At 48.7% G+C, this 21,280-nt stretch overlaps 6 protein-coding genes across 13 annotated transcripts; 2 read left to right on the top strand and 4 right to left on the bottom strand.

Moving 5' to 3' along the window:
- Window positions 1-20: 20 nt before the first annotated feature.
- Window positions 21-3,789, top strand: LOC117895339 (xylosyltransferase oxt). The gene is made up of 4 exons (XM_034802916.1): window positions 21-63; window positions 164-983; window positions 1,041-1,201; window positions 1,362-3,789. The coding sequence occupies exons 2-4, from the start codon at window positions 281-283 to the stop codon at window positions 3,138-3,140; spliced, it is 2,643 nt and encodes an 880-aa protein (XP_034658807.1). The 5' UTR covers window positions 21-63; window positions 164-280; the 3' UTR covers window positions 3,141-3,789.
- LOC117895347 lies at window positions 3,687-5,126 on the bottom strand. The gene is made up of 3 exons (XM_034802928.1): window positions 4,921-5,126; window positions 4,162-4,846; window positions 3,687-4,105 (listed from the first exon to the last, which is right to left on the bottom strand). Exons 1-3 carry the CDS (start codon window positions 4,967-4,969, stop codon window positions 4,012-4,014), a joined length of 828 nt encoding a protein of 275 aa, XP_034658819.1. The 5' UTR covers window positions 4,970-5,126; the 3' UTR covers window positions 3,687-4,011.
- Window positions 5,127-5,339: 213 nt separating this feature from the next.
- On the top strand, window positions 5,340-10,690 carry LOC117895344 (cytochrome b reductase 1). Of its 5 annotated transcripts, none has more exons than XM_034802920.1 (5): window positions 5,340-5,674; window positions 7,138-7,441; window positions 9,404-9,613; window positions 9,673-10,036; window positions 10,104-10,278. In XM_034802920.1, exons 2-5 carry the CDS (start codon window positions 7,165-7,167, stop codon window positions 10,276-10,278), a joined length of 1,026 nt encoding a protein of 341 aa, XP_034658811.1. In that variant the 5' UTR covers window positions 5,340-5,674; window positions 7,138-7,164. The 5 variants fall into 5 exon arrangements, with proteins under 5 accessions (XP_034658811.1, XP_034658812.1, XP_034658816.1 ...); XM_034802921.1 differs by having other exon boundaries at window positions 7,141-7,441; XM_034802925.1 differs by lacking the exon at window positions 7,138-7,441.
- On the bottom strand, window positions 10,636-12,131 carry LOC117895342 (adenylyl cyclase X E-like). Its single transcript, XM_034802919.1, has 4 exons — window positions 11,771-12,131; window positions 11,329-11,711; window positions 11,095-11,277; window positions 10,636-11,038 (listed from the first exon to the last, which is right to left on the bottom strand). The coding sequence occupies exons 1-4, from the start codon at window positions 12,058-12,060 to the stop codon at window positions 10,701-10,703; spliced, it is 1,194 nt and encodes a 397-aa protein (XP_034658810.1). The 5' UTR covers window positions 12,061-12,131; the 3' UTR covers window positions 10,636-10,700.
- Window positions 12,132-12,760: 629 nt separating this feature from the next.
- On the bottom strand, window positions 12,761-14,554 carry LOC117893622 (adenylyl cyclase X E). Its single transcript, XM_034800299.1, has 5 exons — window positions 14,465-14,554; window positions 14,273-14,413; window positions 14,061-14,211; window positions 13,543-14,008; window positions 12,761-13,490 (listed from the first exon to the last, which is right to left on the bottom strand). The coding sequence occupies exons 1-5, from the start codon at window positions 14,552-14,554 to the stop codon at window positions 12,764-12,766; spliced, it is 1,575 nt and encodes a 524-aa protein (XP_034656190.1). The 3' UTR covers window positions 12,761-12,763.
- A 1,140-nt stretch (window positions 14,555-15,694) lies between these two features.
- On the bottom strand, window positions 15,695-20,831 carry LOC117893120 (adenylyl cyclase X E-like). 4 transcript variants are annotated; one of them, XM_034799565.1, is made up of 12 exons: window positions 20,718-20,828; window positions 19,821-20,032; window positions 18,924-19,747; window positions 18,582-18,863; window positions 18,234-18,519; window positions 17,977-18,152; window positions 17,704-17,919; window positions 17,318-17,642; window positions 16,993-17,261; window positions 16,837-16,931; window positions 16,623-16,774; window positions 15,695-16,556 (listed from the first exon to the last, which is right to left on the bottom strand). In XM_034799565.1, exons 2-12 carry the CDS (start codon window positions 19,941-19,943, stop codon window positions 15,807-15,809), a joined length of 3,498 nt encoding a protein of 1,165 aa, XP_034655456.1. In that variant the 5' UTR covers window positions 19,944-20,032; window positions 20,718-20,828; the 3' UTR covers window positions 15,695-15,806. The 4 variants fall into 4 exon arrangements, with proteins under 4 accessions (XP_034655456.1, XP_034655458.1, XP_034655459.1 ...); XM_034799567.1 differs by lacking the exon at window positions 20,718-20,828 and adding an exon at window positions 20,621-20,641; XM_034799568.1 differs by lacking the exons at window positions 18,582-18,863; window positions 18,924-19,747; window positions 19,821-20,032; window positions 20,718-20,828 and having other exon boundaries at window positions 17,977-18,158; window positions 18,234-18,373.
- Between the last annotated feature and the right edge of the window lie 449 nt (window positions 20,832-21,280).

The raw sequence follows: 21,280 nt of genomic DNA on the forward strand, positions 1-21,280 counted from the left end.
TAATTAACTTCACCTTGGATCAGTAGGTATTTTATATCAATCAACGGTCACACTGGATTACAGGTTGGTTAGCGGGCTGCGGGGGCGTGTTTTTTTTATAAATTAAGGACAAAAAATGCAATTAATTAGTCAAATGTACATATCCAAATGCACCAACGTCCAGCAATAAGCAGTGTATCATGCCGCCGCATCGTGGCCACAGTCAAGCGCAAAGAAATAGCAACGCACACAACCTGCACGACACCACGCGAAGGGACAGCAGGAGACGACTTCAGTAGTCATGGAGCAATCGGTGTCCGCACGCTGGCTGCGACGCTATCGCGCCTTTTTCTTCATCCTACTCCTGATCATTGGCATCCAACTATTCCTGGCCTACAAGTCCGTGGACATTGTCGGTGGCAGCGGCTCCGGCCTGGATGTGGATCTCGCGCAGCGCAACCAGCGTGATGTGGCCTCAGATCCCGTGAGAGCAGAGCTGCCAGAGAGCCTGCCCCGTCCTGCCAGGCTGACCGCCAATCAATTGGGCTTCCAGCCTGAATGTGATATCCAAGCCAAGGAAGCAATATCGGCGCTGCAGCGCGCCAAAACGAAAGACTGTCGCCAACATATCGCACACATCGCCTGCTCCATACAGGCGGGTCGCTTCTATGCCATCCAGCTAAAGAGCAGCTGCCCATCGGGCAACCATACGGCCAACGTTTCCCTCGGCTGCTATCGCGACGAGAAGGATCGCCGCCTGCTCGGCGGCTACTACACCAGCTTCAAGAGCTCCAATTCCCCCAATGTCTGCGTGGAGCTATGTCTGCAGAGCGGCTATCCGTACGCCGGTGTGCAGTATGGTCGCGAATGCTTCTGCGGCTTCGATCCGCCGCCCAAGGCGGCCAAGCTGCCCGACTCCAGTTGCAACATCAAGTGTCTGGGCAATGCCAAGGAGATTTGCGGCGGCTTCTATGCGATGAACATCTACGAAACGGGCATTTCCAGTGAGTAAACAATTGATTGATGCGGTATGCGGCACTAAGCGGCGCAATCTCTTGCAGAATTCACTGCCCAGCTGGCGGCGAGTACCCCACCGACGGGGGCCAAGCGTGTGCGGATTGCATTTCTGCTGACGATCAATGGTAGGGCGCTGCGTCAGGTGCATCGACTGCTGAAAGCTCTGTATGCGCCCGAGCATGTCTACTACATACATGTGGACGCGGTGAGTGCGAACTCGAAAGTCAATGACCGGATCCCAGCAATTAATTCTGCCAATTTGCACAATTTAACGCTGGAAATTCGTTGTTGTTGCTGCCACAGCTGAAGGCTGGCCTTAATAGTTATGAAATTAATAGCTGGTGGGTTGGGGATTTTCTTTTTAGCGACAAGATTATCTGTACCGCAAACTGCTAGAGCTGGAGCAGAAGTTCCCCAACATCCGTTTGGCCCGCAAACGCTTCTCCACCATCTGGGGCGGCGCCTCGCTGCTGACCATGCTGATCCAGTGCATGCAGGATCTGCTCAAGTCCAAGTGGCAATGGGATTTCGTGATTAACCTCAGCGAGAGCGATTTCCCCGTAAAGACGCTGGACAAACTGGTGGATTTCCTGAGTGCCAATCGTGGCAGGAACTTTGTGAAGGGCCATGGCCGAGAGACGCAAAAATTCATCCAGAAGCAGGGACTGGACAGAACGTTTGTGGAGTGTGACACGCACATGTGGAGGATCGGAGATCGCAGGCTGCCCGCCGGCATTCAGGTGGATGGCGGCAGTGATTGGGTGGCCCTCTCGCGGCCCTTTGTGGCCTACGTGACGCATCCCAAGCAGGAGGATGAGTTGCTGCAAGCGCTGCTGAAGCTATTCCGACACACTCTGCTCCCAGCTGAGTCGTTCTTCCACACGGTCCTGCGGAACACCCACCACTGTCACACGTATGTGGACAACAATCTCCATGTGACCAACTGGAAGCGCAAGCAGGGATGCAAGTGCCAGTACAAGCACGTGGTGGATTGGTGCGGCTGCAGCCCCAACGACTTTGTGCCCGACGACTGGCCCCGGCTGCTGGCTACGGAACAGAAGTCTCTCTTCTTTGCCCGCAAATTCGAGCCGATCATCAACCAGGCGGTGCTCCTGCAACTGGAGGAGTGGCTGTATGGGCCGTATACCAGCGAATATCTGAACCTGCATGGCTACTGGCAGTCGCTCTACCATCACGAGGATATGCACGGAGCAGCAGATGACCTCACCAGATCGGTGGGCGACAGCCTTATGCGGCTGGCTGGCCATCAGGCCAGAGTCGATCCGCTGGAGTTGCTGGAGCTGACACACTACCTCCATCGGGATCAGTACAAGGGATTCCTGGTGCGCTACAGTGCCCGGAGGGCCACCGGCCAGGATGTGCAACTGGAAACGCGTGTACGACCCGTCCAGCACGGCAAGCTGGCGCGGAATGCTCGTTTCAGCAAGAGATTGCGGAACTTTGAGGTCTCCACGGACTTTGACCAGAAGGAGCAGGTGGCCCGCAACTTTGCAAAGATCCTGGGGCCACAGAGTGACCTGGTAATCAGCTACACGTATCAGGGATCGACAGACTCGGGTGCTGCCTCGCACTCTTACAACCTCACACTGCTGTGGATCGATCCCCTGGGTCGGCTGCAGGACTTCAATGAACTGCATGTGGAGGACTCGTCCACCGATGTAATCAATCACTCGAGGACCCTCTTCAGCCATCCAATCACACCTGGTGTATGGACAGCGAAGCTGATTGGACGCAACTCCATCTACGCACAGCTCAGATTTCTCGTTGCCCCCATGGCCTATGGGAATGGTGAGCCCCTGGAGAGCAGCGCAGAGGCGGAGAAGCGCAACGGTGGTCTAGGCATAGCCCTGCCGGATGACTTTGAGCTGCCAGTGGAGTGGCAGCAGCATCTCCACACCGACGATGAGCAGTTCTTGCTGCGAGAGGAGGCCGTGGCCAATGGAAAACTCACCGGACAGCCGCTGCACAATTGGATTGACGTGCTGGTGGGTAAATTCTTTCAGCTCAGGGAGAGCTGTGTGGTGGATGCGGGCACAGAACTGTCGCTGCCACTGTGCAGTGACTCCGCGTGGAGTTCGCTGGCAGCCGATCCCAAAAGCGATGTGGATGCTCTGCTCAAATGAGAGAACCACTCGATTATTATTAGGTCCATTGTATTGCCATTTGCCATTGATTCATTTTGTTATTAATTTTCTAGTGTAAATACCTTTTTTAAGTGTCTCTCAAAGTGCAAGGAATCTATTCAGGCACCAGATTCAAACTCAATTTACTCAATTTTTATGCTCAACAAGCACCAGCCAGTAGGGTTTTTTGTCGTAGTTGTTTTTTTCCTTTGTGATAAATGTGTAAACTTGATACTAATCGCCAACTTGACTCGGGATGCTGCTATTCCAAGTGCAGATCCTTATAGTTTGTTTGTTTTTTGTCGCTTTTTAGAGCATTTTGCAATATTAAATAGCAATTAGATTAAGTTAAGAACGAAACAAAGGTCGCCCCGCTTTGTGAATATGCCACAGCGCACCCCCAACCACACGTAGCGTAGGGAGCTTGCAACCAAAAATTCGCATTATAAATAAGATTTAGCTAGATCAAATTCCGCAACTAAGTCATAAGATAGGGACGCCAACTATTAACTCTTTTTCGCTCTACTAAACTCTGTAAGCTCTGTGTGTGTAATTCATATAAAGTTTCATTCAATTTTTGATTCACATATCAATATGCAACGCCAACAAGTTATCCAAAATAAATGAGCAATTCTACATGTACTAAAGTGATCACGCGCTCGTCGATCAATCGGTATTTCTTTAACAATTTCGTGTAACCAAAACCTCCAGCACTGTGGTTCAGTTCAGCTTAGCAAAATCTTCAATATTCATCTGTTGTTTCTGGACCGGACCTTACTCCTTGCAGGTATTCTATGTGTTAAGTAGGTTTAGACTTAAATAGACTTAAAGCCAAGGCTATTTGTACTGCCGTTTGCTGCTGGAGCCCACCTTAGATGCACAGATCCTCATCGGGATCCTCGTCATCGAAGTCATCGTCGGCATCGGGTGTGTAAATGATGTTGCCCTCGGCCGGCTCGCTGGTGCTGAAATATCAAAGATGTTTAGTTGAGAGACAGCTAAGAGTTGGCTAACTCCTCACCGTTCGTATGGCAATGTGAGAGCGTTACGCGCCACTACTTCATCCTCGTCCAGTTCTATTTTGAAGGTGCTGCTGGCCGGCTCTGCTGTCTGCTCAGACTCCGGCGATGGCTGCTTGGGCGAACCAGTTGTTGCTGGACCGTCCAGAGGCGTCACTTGAAACTCCGTTTTGGTCACCTGGCACGAGTAGCGTTTGTTGGACACCCCGCCGCCAGGCTTGCGTGAAATCAGCGACAGCAGGGTCTCCGTCTCCAGGCGGAGAATCAACTCGGCCAGATACTCGCAGCCGGCGAGAATGTACTGCGCATGGTGATGCTGCAAGTGCTGGGGCGAGGCCCAGATGAACACTCGCCTCACGTGCTCCGACCGACGCAGCCGGTTGATGAAGCTAAAGATGTACGCGGGTGTCTGATAGCACAGCAGATCGGCCAATGTGGGCAGTATGACATTGTATTCGGCCTTTGTGGTGACGCCCGCCACCGTGACTGGAACGGATTTAAAATCCGCGGCATCTCCAGACTGATTGTTGTTGTTGTTGTTGCCGCACTCATTCAGCAACGCCTCGTAGCTGGACACGTGCCTCAGATTGCCAATTGGCAGCGTCTTGATTGTACCCGCCTCCTGCCCCTGCTCGTGCAGCAGGCTGTCAATGAACCTAAGGGCAATGCGCTCCCGATTTAGTTCATCTACAACGCAACGAGGGAAACGGAAACACTGCACTTATGCACTTGGCACACTTCATATGTTGGCTGGGACTCACCTATTATGAGGACCACCTTCTGTTTGGTCACCAGCAGGTTGGAGAGCATTCTATGTGCATTTATTTATAACTATTTATGTGAGAAATGAGAAATCGTACGAAATTTGTACACTCTGCTTTGCTTTGCTTTGTTGTTGTTGTTGAAGACGTTAGCAACCAAGAGGCGTTAGGGTGTTTTTGTTCGCTGCGGTATTTAATCATCACATGCTGCACGAAATACCAGAAACCCTGGTATTGTGATGTCAGGGCTGAAAAGTAAATGTTCTTTCAAAACCGTTTGGAAAACTCTAATTTAATCTTGTGAAAATATGTAATGGTAGTTAAATGAAAACTCGAAAGTGAGCATTTAACAATTTTTCGGTGACATGTTAATTTTTTGTCTGCCCCCGCTTTTTGTGTGCGCTCCAGCCCTAGTGAGTCTGTCCCGCTTTTTTCCAAATGAGTGAGCAGCAGAAACAAAAGACGGCACTTGTGCGAGCATTTAGACCATGAGTGGATCGATTAGTAATTCGAAACCCTTAGAGAGTGAAAGCCACCTGACCTTGCACTTGAAATGATAAAGGAAATAGTCGGTCAATGAATTCATGACGTTCTCTCGCTGTCGCTGCTGACGTCGCGAAATCTTGTTCTTGTTTGCTTTTTTGGCAGCATCTCGTGTTGTTTTGATTGTTTGTCGCGTGTGTGTGTGTCCAGCAAAACGTTTGCAAAACTAGCCGAAGTGTAGTACATATTTGACGCTGACTAAGTTTGAACTGTAAGTACTACCACTCTTCATATACATATATTTGTTAGCCACGTTTAATTACTAAATGTACGAAAGTAGAACGTTGTCTTCTTGCGGTATCTTTCATATCCAACAAGTGGTTCCCAGCTGTAGCTGTAGCTGTGTGTGTGGTATTACTGTTAGAAAGCGTTTGCGTATGCCTTTGTATGAGTGTTGAATGTTTGAGCTTTTGAACAAAAGCTTATTGTTGCGGCTTGCAGCCAGGGCAGAGGCACAGACACCCTACGTGGAAGGGAGGGTGTAGGGTGCCACCGCCCACGCAGCAGCCTTTGCAGACATTTTCACTGTTTTTCCTCCCATATGGCAGCGAACAGTCATTAGAACGCAATTCGTTCAACAAGTAAAAAGTGTCGCAGCGGGAAAAATTGCATATATTTCATTCCATTGTTCTCCGACAGTTGAAAATCTTTATAGAGTGCTAAAGATAAGCTGAGTTTATACATTCACACACCAAAAGTATTATCTGAAAAAGAGAAGAAAGTAATAAGCATACGCAATGTTGTTCTCTCTGGGTAAGTGCCCCATCATCAGACATCATCAGTCAGTGCCCCGTGAGTATGTGTGGGTGTGCACTTGTGTTAAAGAAGGAACTTGAGATGTATATCACATTATTATGCATAGAACATTAACAATCTAGTCAAAGTCGCAATTGAAATGCAGCTCAGTGCCGGACGGGGCATCAATAGAGTAAGGAATGCAAAAGGTGCCCGCTCACCACCCACCTTCACCCCCTTTCGTGCAGCCGTATCTGGTCTGGTGTGGCATACTAACCACAGTTTTTCCCAGCACCCGCACAATCATTTACCTTCCCACCCTTTCATAGCCATTGAAATCCGCAGTAGTACAAACTAAACAATTAACTACGCTTTAATAGCAGCAACCCAACACAATTTGACAGGCATTAAAAGCTCTTTTTGATGTGTACTCTTGTGGACGCTGTAGCTGTGTTGGTACATACACTATAAAGCACAGAAGGGAGCAAGCATCTCCAAGACATTAAGGTGTAAAGTATAAAAATAATAATGTTGGAGGAAGGCCACAATCTGACATGAGTATGATTCGATGTGTCGATGTCCGTCCGCCTCGTCTGAAGACTTTCTCCTCGAAATGTATCAATCTGTAGAGTAAAGGGTATACAAACTTCGGCGCGCCAAAGTGATTTTCTTTGCCATTTTTAAGCTCCGGCGGGTGGCGGCTGGAAAACTTTAAATTCACTTGCGCATTGCACGTTGAAGCGTTCGGTTGTACACTCGTCTCGTATCGTATCGTAGGTCGTGTCGCTGATCCCAGTAGTAGCGTAGTGCCGTAGTTCCGTAGTTGCATCGTTGTGGTGTTGCTGTAGTGTTGTGTCTTGTGGCAATTAACCGCTGGCCTTGCATGCCATTTGGTGAACTATTGATTAATCAGTGCCCCCCGAACCGCAAAACTCCCAGACCCACCCACAACAGAGACCATCAGCCATGTCAAAGGATTCGGACATAGAGCAGGCGGCGGTGCCCGCAAACGAAATCAAAGTGGAGTCAGTGGCCACCACGCCAGAGGAGCAGCTAACATCCTCAGGGACGACCACTGGAACGGCAGTCACTACAGTGAACTCCGTGACGAATGGAGGAGGAGAGAAGGCGGCTGCCGTGCCTGCCCTGCAGATGACTGCCGTGGAAGTGTCTGCCGTGGCAGCAGCAGAACAAGTGCAGCCAGCGACAACCGTTGGAGGCATTGAATTGGCAGCCAGCAAAGGTACAACAACTACACACAGCAGGCCAGCAGCAGGCCAGACCAGAGTCAGGGGCAGACAGGTGCAGACAGTGAATGGCTTTGCAAGTTTCGGCTGCAAGTTTGATTAGTGCAAAGTAAAATCAACAACCTGACAGTGGCAGTCTCAGTGGCAACAGCAACAACCACAAGAGTTTAGTTTAGTAAAAGTTATAACAAAACGCACAGACAAACCAACACATAAAGAGAGTGACAGAGAGAGAGAGGGAACGTTAAAAACTGCATTGCCATTGCCACACCTCCCAACATGCGCCCGGCCCGGCCCCGCTGCGATCATCATCATCATGACGATGAGCACGACTCGACTTCAAGTTGAATTTCACTTTAGTTTTTCAACATACATATACATATACATACTTATGTACATACATACATACATATGTATGTACATACAAATCTCTTTGCTTTTCTTTAACTCGCTTTATTTATTTTACTTTTGCTGGCTTCAACATTTTTTGTACGCTTTTCCAAAGTCGTCATCGGCGGAGGTTTTACTTTTCATCTTTTGCGAGTATGTAGATTGTTTCTCTCAAATTTTGCGCACGATCTGTTGCAACGCTTTGCTGCACAGCCCAGACAGACGCCCTGGCACGCCCACTTAGCCGTCATAATTAACAATCATAATCATTAATTAATATGCCATTTAATTTCACTTTTGTCCGATAGCCCAAAACCCAAAAAGAAAAGAAAAACAAACCAAAATCTGGAGCATCGTATTCAAATTTATTGAATAACTGGGGGACGGGCACAAGCGTGGCATATGGAAACAACTCAATGGCTACAATTTACGGCAGCTTACAACTAACAATTTTCCCCGACTTTTGATTGAGTTGTCATTTGCATACGACAGGGTTCAAGCAGCTGATAAAGAGCCATTATCAAGGTTGACTGTACCCAAGATTGGGAGTTGGTACTTCAAGGTTAATTTGGAGTTGGAGGATACAGTACAGTCCGTGGGGAATATTCCCAAATGTCATCGATTTTCCCCCAAGCACACTTCGAGTTGCCAAAATACCCAAAAGATTTTTTAATTTATTTGCAAGTTTTATGAAGATACAAGAAACTCGCGCCGCACGATGCTATTTAAAGCGATTTGATATCATTTAACTAGAGGAAAGGAAGGTGGTGGCTGGCTGGCTGGCTGGTTGGAGGCTATCTCTCAAGAACATGCGAATATTTGTAGATAACAGAAACTTTACCGGCTATTTGACAGCGACACAAATTTTGCCTTCGATTGCATTAATAATTGTTAAATAAACAATCAGAAATGTTTACGAGAATAGTTTAGAAGAATTCAACCAGATAGGGAGCGAACTGTAAGTGGAGATTATTGTGGGAATGGAATCGAGTGGCTCCAGTAAATCTTTGCGTTTCTAATGTCTAGATCTCATTTTGTTTATTATAATCTCAGATTGCTGGCGACAGAGGAGGAGCTTTGTTTGTGTGGCAGAAATGCGGCTGCTTGCCGATGATGGATCGAATATCTGTCTGGCAGTCGGGGAAAGTGGCATGTCCCGTGCGGGGTATTCCGCCAATTCCAAACAACCTGTGGGCTTTAATTATTGTTTACGGATTATGTAGTCAAAGCAGCAGACTTGTAATCAACTAATGTGGTTATCAGCACTAGTTTTTAGGGTTATTTTAATCACTTCCAGACGCACGCCAGCAGGCAGGTGAAAAGGCGCAAGGGAAGGGCAATATTTATGGCCACTAAAAAAAGATGTTGTGCAAGTACGAGTATATGGGACGGCTGCATGAAGCATATGTAGAGTGGATGGACTGTGTGCGTGTGTTTGTGTGTTCAATGATTAGATCGCAAAAGATGAGATCGCGTGGCTAAGGAATGCCCGGAATGCGTGGGCATATGTTTCATAGGGTTCTTGAATTCTATTTTTAAGCAATTCTTTTTCTTTCTCCCCCGTCTAGGCGGCACCAAATCCAACATGGATCCGGCGCTGATCAACTTTAAGGTGCTGTACGTACTCACGCAGCTGTGCGGCCTGACGATGATCGTGCTGGTGGGCACCTGGATAGGCCAGCACTTTGGCGGACTGGGTGGCAGCTCGAATCCCAAGCTGGAGTTCAACTGGCATCCGCTGTTCATGACCATTGGCTTCATCTATCTGTATGGCAACTGTGAGTAAAGCTGCAAGCGGAAGAGGTGCAGACTAAACTAAACGACACTCCCATTGCAGCCATTCTGGTGTACCGCGGCTTCCGCACCACACGCAAGAAGACCCTGAAGCTCACCCACGCCGGCATCCATATGGCCGCCTTCGTTCTGACAGTCATTGCCCTGAAGACGGTCTTCGATTCGCACAACCTGAACAGCCCGCCCATACCCAACATGTACTCGCTGCACTCTTGGCTGGGCCTCTCCTCGGTGATCATTTTTGGGCTGCAGTATGTGGCCGGGTTCGTGGCATTCCTCGCCCCAGGCCTAAGGGAAAACTACAAGATTGCCATGATGCCGCTGCACATCTACTTTGGTCTGTTTGGCTTCGTTCTGGCCATTGCGAGCGCCGTCATGGGCATCACCGAGAAGGCAATCTTTGCCATGTAAGTGGATCCATTCATATTGGTTTGTCTGACAACATCTAATGGATATTTTCTGTATTTTCTGCAGCACTTCTCCACCGTACTCCACATTGCCACCTGCTGGTGTCCTGGCCAATGTAATTGGAGTCTTGTATGTGGTATTTGGTGCTCTTGTGGTTTACCTCGCCACGGAGCCATCGTACAGGCGCAAACCCATACCCGAGGACACGGCACTGCTGAGCTCCAACTCGGGCAATGAGTAAGGCGCTACTCGACCGACAGAAAACATGCCCCAAACCAGCAGAGAATTGCTTATAATTATGCTCAAAACTGTGCACAAAACCCAAAACGAAACGGAAACCTGATACCATGTGGTGCTCTGTTGACTATTCATGCTGTTTATTTTCGTTGAGATGCATGTCTTACCTTACCCCATAGCATCTACAGTATATATTATGTATATGTATATTTAATGTGACTATGTGTACTGGAAAGCTATCCACATACATATTTATATGTACACTGATTACCAGTTGTGAAGAGACGGACGTACGAGTCTGCGTCTGCGAGTGCTCAAATCTAACGTATTTAACCTCATATAGAACATTTGCTTATATGAATATCTCTATGTGTGTTATATATTCTTAATAAATCTATATTAATACTAAGTAAAAATATCCTAAGACTAACAGTCGCTGCCCGTGCTACCGCCAAGAGTGCGCTCTTCCTCCTCGCTGTCCTGTTCTGAGGACGTCTCATCGTTGTACTGAAACTCGAGAGTCTCATCCAGATCCACGAGATATGTGGGATAGTTGCCCATGCCCTTCAGCCAACTCTGCCCCCGATAGCTGCACCGGATGTTGTTGCGACGCAGCACGTGGGCAGTGGACTTGCCCACCTGGATAGCGCCCTGCTGTCCTGTGCTTGTCAAGCGGTAGGCCATGTTCACGGTGCTGCCCCAGATGTCATAGTGCGGCTTCGAGTGGCCCACAACGCCAGCCTTCACAGGGCCATGAGCGATGCCTGCGACAATGTGAGACAGTGGTAAGAAAGGGGTAAGAGGGAAGGGCAAATCTTACCAATTTTCAGGCACCCCCGCGAGCTTTTCGGCAGATCGAGCTCGTAGAAGATGTCCTCCACTTGGATATTGTTCATGATGCGCAACAGATGGACAGCAAAATCGGTCATGACCAAAACGACCTCGTCGTCATCCACCAAAGAGACAGGTTCTGAAGATTCGTTGGACCCGACGCTTACGCTATCTGTGAAGAACAGTTTGAAAGCCTGCTGTGGTAAGAATTGAATATCCTTACTTGATCTCGTGCTAAGTTCCGATTCCTCTTTTCTGACAGGAATGTAATTTGCCGCCTCAAGGCCACAGGCAGCCATGTATGTCCAGTGCATCACCTTGATCTTTTCGATCTTGTACTTGCGAGCAAAGTTCATCAGCAGCTCGTCAAAGTAGCAGATGAACTCGTGCAGCACTCGGATGCCAGCCCGATCAGCCTGGTAGTTCTCGATGCTTGCGAACATCACGGCCACATTCTTGAAGTTCTCATAGAAGAGCTGATCGTTGCGCCGTCGCTCCAGGAAGTTATCGGCCACATGCGAGGGCAACATGTTCAGCATAATGATCTTGATGGACTTTGTTGAGTCCTCTGTCTGCTTGCGCGTCTTCTCGTAGCGGTCTCGAGTGCTGCAATGAAGGATGCTGCCATTAAGCGGACTTGCAGTGGCTTGGATGTGTTCTCTCACAAAAAGATCGCCTTGTTGATGTACGTGGAGTGACGCTGCTTGACAGAGAGTACTGTAAAGTAGGCAAGCAGGTACCAGGTGTGTGCATATTCCGCCTTCAGGTTCATATTGATTGTCTCCGATCGCTCGAACGCGAATCCGTAGTGTGCGTGGATGATAAACAGGTGGCAGCTGAGTATAAACAGCCCAATGCCCGTCTTGAAGGAAAGCGACAAGGCATCAAAGACGAACAGCAGGCTGAGCACAATGATCACCGAGTGAGTCAGTACCCAGGGCAGGAAGCACGTCATCTGAGGCTCCTCATCGGCCACATCTGATTCGATTAATTCGAACTCAAACTCGGCTCTATTGCACACAAGCTGTGAAAGTGAGAGAGATTAGCTTTGGTCACAATTGAGAAGTATTCCTTAAAATGCCCACCACTCCGATCGTGGCGATTACGAAGACAAGAATTATGACAAATATGGAGAGGGGCATGCCCACATATAACGACTGCTGCTCGATTAGCTCCGACATCCGTATGAGCCAACGGTTCAGGCAGAAGGACGGCTGCAGAACATGGAATTGCATCCACAACTTCTTATAGCCGCCAACTACGCAGATGAGCACAAGCACCAGCAGCATCGCGAATAGTTCCTTGAACATCGAGGAGCTGTAAATGTGGATGTGAGTGGATTAGATGGCAACAAATGAGAACTTTGCAGCTAATTCGGCATACACAGACACTGTAATATTCATCGCGAAGACCACCACTGCGGCGAACAGTGCAATGACCAGACTGTACTTCATCAGCAGATCTGGCATTTTCATGTAAGCGCACTCCATGCTCGCGCTGTGAAAGTTCATCAAGGCATAGGAGATGTGCGTATTGAACAGTTGAGCCTCGTTGGGTTCCTCTCCGTCCCTTTTCGGGGCTCGACAGAAGTTGATGCGTCTACGGAAGGCAGCTTTAATACGGAACGAAGGGATGTAAAGAAACTCTTTAGAGTTTGCTCACTGTCCGACTGGCATGTGCTTCACTTCGTTCTCCATATTCTTCTTTGTCTTCTTCGCCACCTCCTCGTAGATATTGCTGAAGCTCGTGCGGTACGAGGCTAGGGAGACACCACGAATATTCGAGTCCAGACCGAAGCAGGGCTCCATAAAATCGGGATGACGACCACTGACCAAGTACGTGGAGATCTCTGCCTTCTGCAGCACGGGGTCGTTCCTGGCACTGTCGGTGCCTTCCTCGTAGAGATATTCGTCGTTCAGCAGGCTGAGAGTGTGATTGGAGATGTGCACCATGCCCGGCTCCCCCCACATTTCCAGACGGTTGGTGATATCCACGTCCTTTGACCAGATGTCGTACTGCCACTTCATGTGGCCAATAACGCCAGCGAACACCTCCCCCGAGTGCACACCGACGCGCAGGTCGATGTTCAGCATCCATTGCTCGCGTACCTGTTGGGTTATGCTGATCATGTCGAGCGCCAGGTCCACGCAGCAGCAGGCGTGGTCGGGATTGTACATGGGAATGCCGGAGACACAAATGTAGGCATTCCCGAGGAGCTTGATGCGCTGCGCGTCATTCCGCTTGGTTGCCCGATCATAGTTGACGAACAACTCGTGCAGAATCTCGACCAGACTCCGCGCACCCAAGGTGTTGGTCAGGTTTGTGTAGTTTACCATGTCGGCGACCAGTATGGACACAGCCGGATGGGGTTCCACGAAGAGTTTGCTGCAGAGAAGAATCATCAGGGAACGACAGGGTCGTGCAGTGCTTAACGTACCGCAATTTGGGTATCTTTTTACCCTGTTGCTCATCCTCAATGCGCGTGCGAATGTCCTCCTGCAGCGTTTGGTCCACCTTGGCTGGCATAATCGACTCCAGCAGGGCCTTCTCGTTCTTTATCAACACCTTAAGCACAATGTTTTCGTAGACCAACTGATGGCGATTGAGAATTAAGCGTCGCACACCGAACACTCGCAGCGTGAAAAAGAAGGCCATGACGAGATTCTGGTAGAAGAGATACAACGCATAGCACACGAGTGGAGGGTAGAACTGAGCTTTGTTGGCCGTCAGCCGCCAGCACGCGCAACAAAAGTACACGAGGGAAACGGCCAGGCCCAGGATATACGGTCTGCCTCGATCCATGAATGCAACTGGCAGATACAAGTAAACAGCAGCCAGGACAATGTGATCGTAGCTGGGCATCAGCGCAACGTTGCCGCCATGAGAAATTGATACAAAGCTGTCTGAGAGGGGTAAATATTGTGAACCCAGCGAAGAACTGAATCAATTTCCTACCCATAATCGTTAGCAGAAAAGCCATCACCCAGCTGGCTATCATGTTGCAGGCGAAGTAATGTCTCTGGCTATCCTTCAGGCAAACCATCATTACCAGTGGCATCAGAATCATAACCAGCAGGTACGGAACCAGTTCATAAAAGTATACATTCTGTAATAATATTATCTTGTCCTTTCAGATCCAGTGCAGATCGCCCAGAGAGTCGCCTTACCTTGACCAGGCTCAGTAGCAGAGTAATGTGAGCGAACATCAGAAATTCAATGACCATGATGAAGTGAGCCAGCGTGGTGGTGGCCCAACGCCTCATGTAATGCCACACGCAGCTTTCCATTTGCAGCGTCCGACACCATTCCTGCAGTTTAGATGGCTTCAAATTACTTCAGTCGCAGCGAATTGGATTTACCTTCAAGTGCTTCCATTCAAGGGCCCGAACGTTGCCCAGCGAGCGGCTGTCTCCCACATCCTCATTAAAACTCGGCCATGGAGAATTCATTCCGGATGTGATAATAGATACAATATATTTAGTTATAGCTCTGATTAAAATATAAGCTACAAATAGTTTGTCTAGGATATGTATTTCCGATAACACAACGGACATGGCAGACCAGATCGGCCGGCAAATAAAGCATATTAAAAACATATTAAAAAGTCATGGCATACTTTTGGGGCTGGCTTTGTATTCTCTACTTTTCAAAAAACGTGGCATACTTTCAGGCTGGGACAATAATTATATTGAAAAATAGCTTAAAACGGTACATCCTTGCAGTTTCTAAGGTCCTTGATGGATTCAAAGGATTATTGAGACTCTTCCGCTCACGAGGACACGTATCACGTTCGGTTCGGATGAGAAATGGCCGAGTTATAGAAATTATATCCTTAATCCTTGATGTCCTGAAAAAGGACATGACTGAAAAGGATCAGAAAAGTTGTCCTGATTACGAAAAGGTGTGGCACGCCCAAATCGGTTGACGAATAGCCAAGATATGGCGCAAAGGATAATTGATCCTTAAAGTCCTTGATGCCAAACGAACGGGGACATCCTCCCGATCTCAAAGAGGCATGGCACGTCCTGATCCGCCCACAAATAACGGAGAAAACAACAAAAGAAAATTGCCTTGTTGTTGTTGTCAATATTTGTTGTTGTACAACAACAAAAAAAATTGTTGTACAACAAAGGTGGTTTTTGTTATTGTTGTACAACAAACATTAATTGTTGTACAACAACCAATTTTCGAAAATTGCATCGCTCAAATGGCCAAATTCTGACGGAGTACTAGGCGAACATAAATCAGCAGCAAGTAGCTGGTTGTAAGTTTTTTGAGCATGTCAGAAGCTGGCTGCTATGAAACTGAATTAATTCTTCGGCAATCGCAAAGTAACTAAAAGTATGCACCACATTTTGTTTGCAATAATTTTAGTGAATTTCATTCAAAATTCGTAGCATACTTTTAGTTACTTTGCGATTTTTTTTCTTTTTAGTGAATTTCAAATAAATTTCGTAGCATACTTTTAGTTACTTTGCGACTGCAAAAAAAACTGAATCAACCCCAGAAAACCTGCATAACTAAGTAATAAAACATGGTTTTAAATTAAATGATTGCTCTCGCATTTATTAGCTACATACTATTTTCCCTTTACTGTGTAATTCGTTTATTAAGTACATTTATTATGATTTAGTTTGCTTATTATTATAAGTATTTACATATTTACGTGGAAGCTTAAAATCGAATATCTATTAAATTCAGCTAGTCTTCTTTGTGTTGGTGGGGCTCGGGGCGATGTGGCAGGAACTCGTATTCGCTGTCGGTGCCAATGATGTAGGTGGGTATGTTGCCACGCCCCTTGACGAATGTCATGCCCCGATAGTTGCACTGTATATTGAACTCCCGCAGCTTGATGGCAGTGTTCTCGGTGACCTGGATTTGGCCCGGCACACCCGTGGAGTCCATGCGCGAGGCCATGTTCACCGGGTTGCCCCAGATGTCGTAGTGTGGCTTCGATATGCCCACCACCCCGGCCATGGCCCGGCCGTGCGAGATGCCGATTCTCAGCATGCCGTAGTCCGTGCTGCCCTCGTACTCCGTCTGCATGTTCTCGGCATTGAAGCGGCGCATGGCTCGCATCAGATCCAGGGCGAACCGTGCCATAACCAGCACCACCTCGTTGCTACTGTTGCCAGCCTGCTGTCCGCCGTTGCTGGTGCGCGGGGCACTAGTTATCACATTACCCTCGTACTGACCCCGCTCCAGGTCCAGGTCCAGGGCAATATTACTGCCATTGCCGTAGGGTACGCGCTGGATGCCATCGGAGTCGGAGTTGCGCGCTCCGTCGTAGCGACTGCGACGACCGTTGGGCATCAGCGAGACGTTGCGGAACTTCATCTGCGGCGCGTTGACTTGCTCGGAACGGGACACGTCCAGACCGCAGGCTGCCATGTACGTCCAGTTGGCCACCTTGATCTTCTCCACGCGCAAACAACTCGCATATTTGTTCAGCTAAAGGGAAGATGGAATGGAGTTAGTGGAATGAATCGAAGGGTTACAGAGCTGGGTGGCACCTACCACATCATCAAAGTCGCAGATAATCTCGTTGAGCACACGCAGTCCGATTTTGTCCGTGTCAAAGTTCTTGATGGAGGCAAACATCACAGCCACATTGTCGTACTCCTCGTAGTAGAGCTCGTTCTGCAGCTGCGTCGACAGATAGAAGTCAGCTGGAAGTGGCACCAAAGATTAGTGCAAGTTTCAACGGCTCAATCCCCCGTGCAGCACTCACCCACGTGTGAGGGCAATATATTGGTGAGCAGCACTTTGATGGTGTCGTTGGTAATTAGGGCATCCTCCTGCTTCTTCATCAGTTGTCGCTTCCAGCTGAGGGGCACAGGAAGAAGTGGGTAAGAGACATCGAGACTTAACCCATCCACAAACTCACTTGTAGTCCACCTTGGCTATGAACTCTGTTTGTCGCTCCATCACGTGGAAGATGCCCAGCGTGATGATCATCAGCAGAATGTGCGAGTACTTGGCATTGAAGTTGACATTGGTGGAGGGGCTGTTGGCGTAGATGTGATTGAATTCGAATATCACCAGAGCTGAGTACGCTATCGTGATGATGGTGGAGAAGCAGGCCTTGATGATGAACGGAATCCGTGTGAACAGAAAGGATATGCCAATGACCAGAGTCATGCAGTTGGTGAGGATCTGAAAGGGGATAAAAGTATCACAAAATGAAAAGGAACCTCTGGCTCTTCGCTCACCCAGGGATGAAAGCACATCAGCTTTTCCTCTATCGTGGGATCATTGTCCTCGTAATCGTCGTCATTGCTGCAGCCCACCACTTGCATGGCGGCCACAGCGCAGTAGGAGAAAATGATGAGGAAGTAAATGACAATGCGCAGCACCACGTTGCGCTGCATCCGATCCGACATGTTGAAGAGGAAGCCACTGAGGCGACTCGTGGGCACAGACACCTCCGCATCGGACATGTACATAATCCACAGCTTCTTGTACCACGAAACAATCAGCAGCATGGTGAGCAGAATAATGGTGGTGCCATCAATGTACCAATAATGGAATCGCGCACTGCAACAAGAGCATAAATTAGAGACTGAAATGCAGGTGAGAGTGGGTAAATATAGCTCACTCTTTGCTCAATAGTTGAATGGTCAGCAATCCCATGTAGATGACCCACGAGAGGGCAATGCTGTACTTGAGCATCACGTCCGGCTCCCGCATGTACAGCATCTCCCAGTTGCGGATGCGAAAGAACAAACAGAACGAGCTGATGTTGCGCCGAAAGGTCTCCTCCTCGATCTCGTCCTGCGTGAGGCGAGTGCTGCGCCGAAACACCTTCGTGAGCCTGCAATAGGAGAGACATTAGGTGCTAGACTGGCGAGGATTACTCCGGACTCCTTACTGTATCCGACCGATGGGCATCTTGTCCAGCTCGCGACACATCTCCAGCTTGGCCTGGTTGCGCACCTGATTGTACTGATGCAGCGTCGAGTTGTGCATGAAGTTTGACTTGTTCGCCTCGCTCAGCTTCTTGGCCTGCCGCTCGCGCTGCACACGTCTCGGATCGTGCATGGGGGCCTACAACTTTCGATTCAATGTAAGTGCACGTGTGTGGAATGCCTCTCCCTTGGTTGGGGGATAGATTTCCATCGTACTCACGCGCAGTGACTTGATCAGAAAGGTGCGTATGCCATGCTTCTGCAGCACGGGATCCTCGCGCGCCTTCTCTGTGCCATCCTCGAAGAAATACTCGCCATCCAGCAGGGCCAGCGTCTGCTGGCTGACATGCACGCGACCCGTGGCACCCGTAGCCTCCAGTCTGTTGGCAATGTCCACGTCCTTGGACCAAATGTCAAACTGCCACTTGGCGGCGCCAATCACGCCGGACAGCACATCGCCAGAGTGTACGCCGATGCGCATGTCAATGTTGAGGTGGCGTTTCTCTCTGGAAACAGAGGGAAGAGTAGTAAATAATTGGGAGCACATAATAGAGGGTACAGTACACACCTAACATCACGAATATCCTTGATCATGCGCAGTCCTAGATCTACACAGCACTTGGCATGATCCACATTGGGACTAGCCAGCCCTGCCACGCAGTAGTAGCAGTCGCCCAGGAACTTGATCCGCAGCACATTGTACTCCTCGCTGGCAATGTCGAAGCGCACAAAGAGATCATGCAGCGCCTCCACCAGCTTCTTCACATCCAGCGTGGTGGTCAGGTGCGTATAGTTGACGACATCGGCATACAGAACAGTCACATCATCGTGGGGCTCAATGAAGAGCGTGCTGCATAGAGAATTAAACATAAATGGGAGTGTTTGAAGTGGGAAATGTTTCTATATTTACCCATGATCTGGCTGTCGCCAACGCTTCAAGTTCTGACTGTCAGTTGTGCGCTGCGTGTCCACGTGTGATCGCTGCTGGTGCTGCTGCTTGGAGCGTTCGATGCGATTCTTGACATCCTCCTGCAGGCGATCGGCTATTTGATTGGGCAAAATGCTGAGCAACAGACTCCGCTCTTGATCGCGAGCGTAGCGTAGGAGTAGGTTCTCCTCCACGTACTGCCGCCGATCGAGGAAGGTGGTGCGCAGCGCTATGTCCCGCATGAGCCGGAAGAAGATGCCCAGCAGATTGACGCAGCTCAGGTAGATGGCCTCATTGAGGATGCTGTGCATTTGGTTGTCCTCCTTGGAGGTGATCACAAATATGTAGTTGAAGATGTAGCAGAGAGTGACGGCAGAGCCGAGCACAAATGGCTGCAGCAGATACGGCACCGGCATGAACATGTAAATGGCATACAGCGTGTACGCATCGTAGATGGGATTCAGGATGTAGTTGTGGCTGGTGGCATGGTACACATTCAGCCCAATGTCCATCAGCACCATCACACACACGGCCAGCCACGAGGAGACGTACACGATCCAGCCGTGCTTGCTGACCAGCTCGTTGCGAAAGTTCACAGAGAGAATCAACCAGATGACCACACCCGAGGCCATGTAGGCGGCCATGTCCACGTACACGAAGCTAATGTCCGGCGTTGTCAGCAGCAGCAGCGTGTGCGTGATGGTCACCTGCAGCTGGATGAAGATGAAGAGCGAGAGGTAGCCCACACGCAGGCGACGCATATACAAATCGTATGACTCCTCCAGCTCCAAGTTGCGGCATTTGCGCTGCGAAATGGGAATACAAATTGATTAGAGTGCTAACCAGGGTTTAGTTGTTGTGATTAATCATCGAACTTACCACCAGATATGACCATTCCCAGTTCTTTTCGTTGGAGAAACTTTGCGACTGCTCGTTCGAGTGCGCCAGACTAATTGTGTTTGTTCGATTGTACTCGATGGCCGAATCAAAGTAGGAATTCATGTTGCAGCATTCGCAGACGTCTGGCTGGCTTTGAGCATTTTCCGGGCAGCTATCCGCAGTCCACACAATCAGTTTTTGGCTGGATCTATCTGTGGGTATTATCAGATCAAACAATTAAACATTAGCAGCCACAGGTAAATGGCAACGAAAAATCCAATTGAATCACTCAATGGGCTGCTGGCTGTGAGCTTATCGATGGGGGTGTACCGAGAGGTGGAGAGAGCTAGACTCTCCCCACTCACGCTCTCTTTACTCCATATCCGTGTGTCTCTTCCGCTCTCCCGCTCTCCGTTTTTTCTGCTGCAAAAACAGCAGCTAATTTAGCAATTTGTCTAATGTGTTGTTGATTGTGCTGCTAATGATTTGTAAATCAAACTCACAGACACAGAGACACATGCACATGCACACAGCTTGTCCCCATGTCCCCCACTATCAGCTGCAGTTGGACCCACGCTGATCACAACTTTATGGCTGTGTAATTCATTTATGGACGACACTTTTGCACGGGGAACACACTTGAGAGCGAGACAGAGCTGGAGGGCTGGAGGGCAGGGCACTTCACTTTCGTTCGGGCAATAAATACGATAATAATTACTGAAAAATTAACACCACTTAAGCGCGTTGCGCTCCGAACAATGCCAATAATACAAGGCGGACGGACAGGTATCACAAATTACTCTTTGGCAAGGGGTGCTGGCTGCCTGATAAGCGGTCGATTGCTGCTCGTTTGTGGCTTACGCCACTGGCTGGCTCCACTCTACGATGATATGTTACCCGTGCCCGTTGCCGTGTTTTCTCGCACGACAAATACGCCTGAACTGCTGCGACCAACTAAGGCCAACACCGCCAATCGACACCTGTCGATGGCTGAGTGCCGAGTGAAGAGTGGAGAGAGAGAGCCGCTGGCTTATCAGTGTGAAAAGGTTTTTGGTTTGTTTGTGTTGATTGATGGCTTGTGATGGATGATGCATTTCACTTATTGAATTATGCAGATAACCAATTGCTTGTACGTCAGATAAATAAGTTTTTAGTGCATGTGAATAGCAGCACTTGAGCTGCGGTGCCAAAATAGCCAAGTTTATGCAAATTAATACTATTTAAATAAAAATGTAATTTGCGCGCGAAAGAATGAACACATGGCTGTGTTCTACTACCACCATCTGCCGGCGTTAGTTATAAGTTAAAGCTATATGTAGCCCTGGTCAGCACACCAAGTTGGCAGCATCGCACGCATATCGATAGGCGTCAAGTCAGAAGCATTTTAAATACGCTTTTTTTTTTGGTTGACCTTTTTAGTGTTAGCCTTATTTGGAAGTCATGAAAATCAGCCGATCTTG

The sequence above is a fragment of the Drosophila subobscura genome, chromosome J (assembly GCF_008121235.1).
Source record: "Drosophila subobscura isolate 14011-0131.10 chromosome J, UCBerk_Dsub_1.0, whole genome shotgun sequence".
NCBI lineage: Eukaryota > Metazoa > Arthropoda > Insecta > Diptera > Drosophilidae > Drosophila > Drosophila subobscura.